We start from the raw sequence: 10,069 nt of genomic DNA on the forward strand, positions 1-10,069 counted from the left end.
TTTTTATGCTTTACTGCTTTAAATAAAGTAGTAAAGCATAAATTATTTAAAGTAAAATATTATATTTTACTTTAAAAGATTTCATTTTATTTATTATTCAACAGTTTTCTCATTCCAAACTCATCTAGTTCTAGAAGGTGTTAGTTCACATTAGTGCTGGCTAGATAATCTAGCATTCCCTGTTTGGTCTTTCCGAACGGTCACAAAAGCATTATGTTTTAAATCAGTTTTATAAATTCAAAAACGTGGAAAGTTGGAATGAAAGAAAGTTTTAACCACATATATTTTAGTTTCTGTAGTCTTAGGAAGCCCGTGACCATACTGTGTATCGGAATACAGTGACTTCTATCTCATGTCAAAAACATATCTAAATTTGAAGTGCGTGCACAATAATTTCCTATTACCTATAGACAGTGGTGTTGAACATGATAACATGTCACAAAGTAATTACAGCTGACATGTAAACTGTACTATCCATGGAGTAAATAGCTTTATAATCAGTATTTTATTTGATATTGATTTACAAATCCATCCTTTTGTATTTGACTCCTGTATACCCACACTCACTCCATATGTGCATTTAGAGATAGTAATTTCATTGTCTCTTTTACATTAAAATCCAATATTATAGTAATATTCATGATGACTTTAAATGCTTAATACTTAAAATAATTTACTTTAAAGGGTAGTACAACATATTACATCATTTTACAATACAGAGAAAAATGTCTATAAATCTCCCACTCTTTTTTTTTTTTAAGATTTTATTTATTTTTTTTTGACAGAGACAGACACAGCAAGAAAGTGTACACAAGCAGGGAGAGTGGGAGAAGGAGAACAGGCTTCCCATGGAGCAGGGAGCCTGATGCAGGGCTCGAATCCAGGACCCTGTGGTCATGACCTGAGCCAGAGGCAGATGCTTAACAACTGACCCACCCAGGTGCCCCTATAAATTGCCTATTCTTATCAAAATTATTATAATTTTGTTACTTCTGTCTTGAAAGAAGTTGGAACTTTAAAAAGTACCCTGAGGAGGCTGTGTTAAATCATAGGAGTAAATACTTCACATAGGGCTTATTTTTAAGGGAACAATAAGATCATCATCATGTAAAAATCCTATGTGGTTGCATGGCTAATCAATCAGCCAACCAAACACTTGGTGCAAAGTGAACTGGGAAACTGATAATAAAAGTGTTTAAGATATTTGAAATATTTTAATCTGAACTCACCAGTGGCTAAGGCAGAAATAATTCCAGGGCTTACATTATTTAACAATTACTTTTCTACTTTCTTCCATTCCAATTTTGGGATTTCAGCACCAAACTATGCAATTATGTTCCTTTACTACAGCTGGTTTATCTGACGAATTCTGCCTATGTTTGGCTGGTGAGTCTCCACAGTGGCACTTTTCAAACTACTTCATCTAAACAGTGAGAACACAATGATGACTTCATGTTTTTTGTTTAAAATATAAATATTCTGCTTAAACCCAGGTGTGTTTTCAGATTTGTTTCTTTTTCCTTGATGTTCTCTATCTTGTGCATTTAATCTCTCACAACATTTCATGGACAAGTAGAAAAGAAGGAAAAAATGATAATTCTACTTAAAAAGTTCAGAAATAAGAGAAAAATTTTATTTGAAAACTATTAAAATGGTTATATCATAATAATTTCCTTGTTTGGCAAGATATTTGTATGCTTGTTTTGGAAGAATATCGCACTTAAATTGAATTTTGCTTCTGTGAACATCTATTTTAAGCTTTCTTGAAGTGTTTGTTTCAATGCTTTTACTCAAATAAAATCATAGTAGCTCATGCTTCTCTCTACTGAGGAGATGCTTATATGATTAGATCCTAAATATAGGTTTCCATATAAATTTTATTGAAAAAAATGAGATAAATTTATTGGTTCTGTTTTAGTATAGTTTCTACCGAAGAAATCCATGTTTACATTGAATTAATTTATACACAGCTTTCTTGTCTTTACACTTATTTCTTCATTTGTCCTCAAATGATATTTATTTTTGCGAAGAACAACAGTTTATGCATAGAACATTCACAGGCCCAGGGACACCACGGTTTATTCCAATTCTCTTTGGAATGGTGCAGAAAAGTGGGTTTATTGCCTCGTTTTTCTTTCACTACTTAAACTTTATCTTTCTTGATTTCCTAGGAGTTATTCAGCCAGGTGAATCAGAGGATCTGAAGTTAAGGGAAGGAGGGGATTCTGAGAAAAACATGCCGTGAAGATAGTGATTTGATAAGGAGAAAAATATTTACCATAAAATTGTAAATTTCATGTGCCCCAAACAAAATTGTGTGCATTTTAAAGACCTGTCTTTTATTGGCCTAATTTTATTTTTTTTCTATTAAATTGTTCTTGATTTTCCTTTCTTTATGAGATTTATTTATTTTAGAGAAATATATAGAGAGAAAACACGCGTGGGCAGAGGGACAGAGAGAGAATCTCAAGCAGATTCTACACTCAGCACTGAGCCTGACATGGGGTTTGATCTCACAATCCTGAGATCACAACCTGACCCAGAGCCATGAGTCTGAGTTGGATGCTTAACTGACTGAGCCACTTGATTTTCTTCCTATTGAGTCAGAAAAAAGAACAAAAAATACTATTACAATGTGAGTCCCTTTGTAACAAATATAATTACAGTCCATTTGGATTAATGTTTGTTCCAACAAAATCCAAATGCAAATTAGAATGTGCTTTTATGGGGCTTCTGGGTGGCTCAGTCATTAAGTGTCTGCTTTCGGCTCAGGTGATGATCTCAGGGATCATGCCCCAAATCGGGCTCCCTGCTCAGCGGGAAGCCTGCTTCTCCCTCTCCCACTTCCCCTGCTTGTGTTCCCTCTCTCACTGTCTCTCTCTCTCTCTCAAATAAATAAATAAAATCTTAAAAAAAAAAAAAAAAAGAAAATATGTTTTGTGAAGTTTAATGATATCTGACTTTAACCTGTACTAAGAATTTTAGCACACAGGGTGTCATTTTGTTTAACATTATCTTTTTTAAGCCAAGAATGCTTTCCATTTCCCAGAAGTTGGGTAAATGATGAATATATACAATTGTATAATTTATAGTGCTGTATTACTGTACTATATTATTGTATTATCAAAGTCCACACAAAGTTTTCTTATCAGAAAAACAAGTAAGAATACAGCTGATAGTTTTTTGAAGCTATAATTCACAATATACACACAGGCAATATTATTTTAGAGGAAATAAGATTAGGGTCCCACAGCGTATGATGAAGTCCTAGGAAGCATAAGTTGGAATGGACTGTCCTTTGTAGACATACGGACTTGTACATGTGAGTGTCAGTGTGAAGATTAGGAACTTCTTTTTTTAAAATCAGCTCTCCACCAAAACTCCTTTCAGCTCACTTTCGTTAAATGGAGTGTTGTTAGCCTTCCCACTAATCTAATTCTCCCCAAGTCTTCAGTGTATTTTCAATAGTGCTTAAATCGTGTTGCCCTTATAAATTATTTTCTGCCATAAGACTAATAAATATGCGTTTAATATCTAACAAAACACTTGGAAGCAGTTTTACTATACACCTGAAAGCAGTGTGTAGTAAAATCTCTGAGTCTCAAGAAAACGGGCCATGCAACTGCGTTAACGACTGTGTTTTAATAATAAACCTGTAGGTCATAAAAGCAAAATCTCTCAAGGTAGAAGGCAGACAGGCCGTGAAATGGGAGAAAGGGCAACAGAAGGACTGGAGAGCGCACCACATTTTGTATGTACCTTGAGGCAGCGACTGGACAGGAAGTGCCGCCTGGCCAGGTGGGATGGAGATGAGTCCCTGACGCTGAAGGCTGAGCAGATGCTGCTGCTGCTGGAGTTGCTGCATCTGGAGGAGCTGCTGCTGGAAGACAAGCTGCTGGGCTGCCAACTGCTGCTGCTGCTGCTGCTGGTGCAGAAAACCCAGCCCGGTGAACGGCGGGGAACACACGGTCTGCGCCAACCGCTCTCATACAGAGAAATGCACACTGCTTTCATTGCCCCGGTGAGTTTCTGAATGGTCATTCCGCGGTCAGAGTTCAAAAGCAGAATGTGAGCAAGTGCAAGATTTTCGGTTGCCTTTCTTTCAAATATTACACAGCAGCAGAGAACCAAGGAATTTGCGCGAAAAGAGTATGGAACGAGGTCTAGCAAAAGTATGTTACAAAGGTTTGGACTTTCTTATAAAGTACTTGGCTTACTGCGGGTGATAGTAAGCTTATCTACACTAAAAAAAAAAATCACACTTTAGAGAAACAGTCAACTTCAACACCCCTATCTATCTTCCTTCCTTCTTTTTTTTTTCCCCCCCTTTTCTTTTCTTTTTTTCCTACTGAGTAAGTTTGGTCTGCAGAGGCCCATGAATACGGTCTCTAGCGATCTATTAGTAAACTGGGTTGTAGCCTTCAGAGGACAGGCCTGTTAGCTCTCTCTCTCTTCCTCTCCTCTCTTGCTGGAATATATTAAAGGCAGAATTATGTTCAGGGCAAGACAAAGCGCCCTGATAATAAGGAAAAGTATAACTTCCAATTTTGTGAGGCATTACAAGACAAACCAGAGTTCTTTGGACTCAGGAGGGTATGAGAAGGCAGTCACACTTCAGAGAAAGACAAGCTGCTGGGGAAGACCTTTCCTTTTTAGTTTGGGGAAAAGAGAAACTTCTGATGCGCTCACTGGAAAACAGACTGCATAATGGAGCAAGTCATGTGGATTGCCCAAAGCCTCCGGAGAAATAAGGGAGCAATTTCTATTCTGTAGTTGATGGCTGTCTGAAATTCTATTCACAAATCCAAACAGAAACAAAGCCTCAGGAGGTCAAAACTGTTTCCTGTACGTTTGCATAATGGGCAGCTTGAGGACAACGGCTCTGATACCTGCTGATCAATTTAACTACTTCAACATGTTTTGTTTGTATTATGTTTATATTTGATGCAGTTTGCTGACAAGTGTGAGCTAGGCCTGAGAAGCCAGCTTGTCAGTTTGATTTATGAGCATATCAAACTGTAACTTTCTACTCGCCACTCCAAACCTACAGTAGCAGTTCATTAATCAGGGGCCAGTGACTTTGAAATCTGTGTTCTACGGGTTTCTCCCCGAGCCCGTTCCCCCCACCCTCCCAACCGCAGGCGACATTTGCATGCACGTTCTCTGAGCTGCACCACTGAGAAAAATAAGGTTCCCTCACCAACTTAGATTCACGGTGAATACAAGATAATCAGTACTTTGTCCACCACAGAGCTTGCTCTTTGTACATTGTGATTCATTAGTGAACATTAGGCGACAGACAGCAGCATTGGATTGTAACTCTCAAGTCCCATGCTACAAAAAAGGAGAGCAGGAGAGTTCTACTGTCACTGTTAGTAAGTGGGGTAAAAATGTATCATAACGCATCTTTGACAGCGAGAGCCTCGTGCTAGGGTGGCGTCAGGCGGCCCTGGCCTTGCGGCGCCCCGTCCCCACCTGGCACTGCGGCGCCCCCTGCCGGGCAGCGCAGCGGGCCCGGCGGCTCCTACCTCCTTCGCCTGCTTGCCGGGGTGGGGTGGCGGCGGCGGCTGCTGGGGCTGCTGGGGCTGCGGCTGCTGTTGCTGCTGCTGCTGCTGTTGCTGCTGCTGCTGCTGCTGCTGCTGCTGTTGCTGCTGCTGCAAAAGCTGAAGATGTAACTGCTCTTGCTGTTTCTTGTAAAACTCTTGTAGTTGTTGCTGAATAAACCATTTTGACTTTAATAAATAAAGGCAAAAGTTGCATGTATTATAAATCTCCTAAACTCTTCTAGACTGGCAAATGGTAGAGCAGCCATTAAGATTCACCTCCCAAGAACAACCAAAAAAAAAAAAAATCTGCAGTGGACGCCAGGAGACAAATCTACATACATTTTTTTTCCAAGGCAGCTCTGAAATTTTCCAATCCAGTATCCAAAAATTCCTACTAAACAAAAGGGCACAGAGAACCTATATGCTAAAGGGCCAGAACCACATGGATACCCTAAATGATTGCATCTGAGATCCCGATAGGGTATAAAAATAGGTTCTATCCTACCATTTGCAAGGCCCAAATAGATGACTACATAAAAGCAGGTGGTTTGGGTCTTATTAGGGAATATGTTTCATTCATCAGATGTACAGAAGAATGTCAGACTTAGAAATCTAAGCAAATGGGCTGTGGTCATCATCCACAGATGACAGCAAGGTAATTAAATCGTAATTAAAACATTCTCTTCTCTACGATAAGTAAGACTACAACATAAAGTCCAAGTACACTCGAGGCTCCAACAAGGTACATATTAGGAGCATGAGTTTTGTTCCTTAAAGAAGGTAACGTCCATGGATTAGTGACTTAGCTGCTTAATTTTGTTTTTATAAGTAGATATTTCCTATGCTTCAACACTGAATATATTTTGGAAAGAAAAATCTAGGATGTCACCTTCCCATTGCAACCAAACGACCAGTTCAAATTTTGTACTTCCCTGAGCAAAAAGGAGTGCTAAAGTGGTGGAGTCTTAAAGGCAAGAATTATTTGTAAGTCCCTTTGCACTTTTGTGGCATGTCTACAGATCAAACGTAGGAAGCATATGAATATTTAAATATTAGTCCATTCCATGTTGACGCTATGCTTCTCTCCGCTCTTATTCTAGACTTGGATGAATGTAAAAAGACTAAGGGATCTAACTTTTCTTACGTAGTCCTGCAGTTACAATGCTACGTTTATGTTCTTGCATGCTGATCAGTTGTCCCTTCGAGTGGAGAATGACTGTTAGATAGGTCCTGGTGCTGTCGACCACCGGTGCACGCCTTCTGCGCCACGCTAGAACACCAAAGCAGGTAACCCACATTACCTGCTGCAGCATGACTGCCTGCTGCTGCTGGAGAAGGGCTTGGAGCTGCTGAGGAGATAGGACTTGTTGCTGAAGAATCTGCTGCATTTGCTGAGGGGTGATCACCTGGGGAGTCATCATGGCCACCGACACAGGCACCTGTACAGGGAGAGAAAGAAAAGGGGCCGTCATAACCAAAGGTCTGCTCACCTACTTCACAGTTATACAGCATCTCCAATACATTCTTTAGAAATGATGACTAACAATTTGTACATCCTATTTGATAATAATATTAGAGCATCACAGTGTTTAGACACTGGCCTTCCAGGGGCATCAGACTCGATCGAATTCTACCTTTATGTCCCTTACCTCCTATATATTATGCTGAATGGTGGAGCTTTGACTAGCAGAGTTAAAAATAAACAATTACACATCAGTGTTCTCAGTACTTGATCATTGACATTGCCAGTGTCATAGTGCTATCAATGTAAAGCCTTTTGAAATGGTTTAAAGGTATGATTAAAATAAACTCTAAAGATTAATTAGAAAAATATGCATATAAGTTACAGTTATCAAAGTTAGTAAAGAGGATGTATGTAGAAAGGACTTATGCATAAAACATAATCACTATCTTGAAAATTTTATGGATATATATAAAAAACAGAAGTACTAGAAAAATACATCTAGTAATATATACTACTTCATGAGCACATTTAGCAGCTCATAGAGGATACATATACAAAAGTATATCCAGGAAATAGGCACCCAGACAGGTCCTCTCGAAGAAGGAATCAGAAGCCAAGTATTCTTCTTTAAACATTTTCTTATTTCAGGCTAACTAGACTTAAATTACGGAGTCTGGAAATTGAAAGATTACTTAAAACTTATTCATGAAACTGAAAAAAAAAGTATTTTACTTAAAATTTTCTTTCTTTTCAAGGCTCTGAGAATTACAGAGTCGAAAGGAAAAGCAAATAAGGTAGGAGAGAAAGAAACAAAGGAGAAAGGAGAGGCAAGAGAAATACAGAGTGAGAAAGAGCAAAGGAGAAAGTTCTAGAAAAGAGAATGGCAGGAGAGGTGAGTGTGAGAACCTCATAGGCAGGAAAGCCTGAGGTAGAGGCTTGGCCGGCCAGGCCACAGCTGTGCCGTGTTGAAGGCACTGCTTGTACTAACCAGCATGTAATCAAACAACGTGTCAACTTGCCAAGTTTGCAACCTTTGAAAAAGCAATCACTTTCTTTCCTAGAAAAAACAATTCACTTTTACTATAAATAAAAGCAAGTGTTTATATAAATACTGCTTCAGAACAAATCCATGGGACAACAGTGTGTCTTGGAAAACAGAAAAAGATTAATAGACATGGTTCACTATTTTAATCATCATTTTTACACAGCTAAAAACTTCTCTGGCGCTTCATGTTATGAAGAAAGGAGAAACTGATAATGAAAAAGAAGTGCAGAGAGAAAAAAATAAAAGAAACCCAGGGTGGATAAATCTCCCCTTCCTCAAACAAACAAATTGTATATATTATATATAACATATATAATATATAATTAATATAATTAATACAGTGAAATAACTGTCTTTTCTATCCCATGGTGCTATCTTAAAATATGGATTGACTAAATCTAGTTTTATAACACAAAGAAAAAAAAACACATTATGACAGAAAAAACTCAGTGATTTTCACAAGTATTTCTGGATTCATTTTTTAGAACATACTGACATACCTATAGGTTACTGTCTTTGAATTTATCATAATAAAAGGCATTCTGAAGTGTGTGCTATAAAATTAACTGACCCAACAGGCTGCCCAAGTGTTTTGTTGTTTAAAAATTGAATGGCGAGTTTACCTAATTGTTTGTGCCTTGATAAACAAATAGAATGGTTAGAACAAGCAATTTTAAAATTAATCTATTGCAAAGATAGCTTTTCTTCCACCAGTCGTTTACCTCATATTATGTCCAAATAATGAGGAATCAAACCAAAATGAAAGACAAGGTAAGAAAGAAATGTTAATCTCTAAGAAGGTTGCCAATGCAAATTGACAGAAAGACAGATACTACATATATGTAGACAGATATTACATATATGTAGACAGCCAAATACATAAATAGAGATACATACACACAGATATATACCTTCTAGAAAGCCTATCATGTGATAAAAACTTGCCACACTTCTCTCATCTAAGACCCTAATCACTTTTTAGTGTATGGGGAGCTTTCACTTAATTATCTACATATCTACAAGGAAAAGTACTTGTTATACATGACTCATGACAGATGCACTTTTTAAGAAGTTTTATGAATGGAGGCCTGTCATAATACACTGCAAGTTTACAGTTAGATTTCAGCTCATATAAATTAAGTGACTCTAGCTTGTTGCAACTGTGACTGATTTGGTATATAAGCAAATTTAAGCAAAAATTGTGCCTTTGCATTTTAGAGTCCATTAGCCCCTTTACTATGGATAGGTTTTTTTTACTTTTAAAATGGTTTGTATTTCCCTTATAACGAAAAATTTATGAACATAAAAATAACCATCACAACCTCCACCTCCTCTTCAAATCATATGTACCACACATATGTGATACTCTCCAAGTTTTAAGCAGATTCTGTCTTTCCTTCTAGAAAACTGTCATCTAAAACTGACAATATACATGCACAAAGACAGGCAGAAAGACAAGCCAACTAACACATAATTGACTACTCTACCTCCATAAGATATGTACGAAAACACGAATCAAAATTAATTATATATGTAGGAAAACACAGGTGCACTTGTGAGGGATTTCTAACACTATAAAGAAGCCAGTACTAATCTCTAAATCCACATATACAAGCTCATCCCAAGTGGAATGTCTGAAGCTAATAAAACATTTGAATTATTTTAATAAATAGAAAATAAAGATTTTCCTGCACCAAATATCAGTTACATGTTATATGTAGGCCACTCCACTTGCCTTGTTTAGAAATCAGTAATTTTCAAAATGCAAAACTTCTCCACTTTAAGCAACTCACTTTAAGTGATACATTTCCTTTACTCCTCCTCCATCACTTTTGTTAAAATCTCCATGCACTTCTTTGTCACTCCAAACTACCATAAGAATTCCCTGACAAAGATGGGTAGAGATTGAGTACACAAGAAATTTTTTTTGGAGATCATGCTACTTTATCAGTATTTAAACAGGTAAGACCAGCATCATATTTGAAAATATATGGAGAACTTTCCGAAATATAT

At 37.4% G+C, this 10,069-nt stretch overlaps 1 protein-coding gene across 9 annotated transcripts in view; it reads right to left on the reverse strand.

Annotated features, from left to right (window-relative positions):
* The window catches only part of FOXP2 (forkhead box P2), a 547,280-nt gene that overhangs the window by 55,811 nt on the left and 481,400 nt on the right, over positions 1-10,069 (reverse strand). For 7 of the 9 annotated variants that reach the window (XM_032871040.1, XM_032871025.1, XM_032871034.1 and 4 more), the window contains 3 exons: positions 6,848-6,985; positions 5,529-5,732; positions 3,760-3,925 (listed from right to left, as the gene is read on the reverse strand). In XM_032871040.1, the coding sequence (XP_032726931.1) occupies positions 3,760-3,925; positions 5,529-5,732; positions 6,848-6,985 (508 nt within the window). The remainder of the gene's footprint in view (positions 1-3,759; positions 3,926-5,528; positions 5,733-6,847; positions 6,986-10,069) is intronic. The other 2 variants (XM_032871054.1, XM_032871069.1) reach the window with 1 other exon arrangement.

Source organism: Lontra canadensis, unplaced genomic scaffold, assembly GCF_010015895.1.
Source record: "Lontra canadensis isolate GAN:19392208 unplaced genomic scaffold, GSC_riverotter_1.0 scaffold2, whole genome shotgun sequence".
NCBI lineage: Eukaryota > Metazoa > Chordata > Mammalia > Carnivora > Mustelidae > Lontra > Lontra canadensis.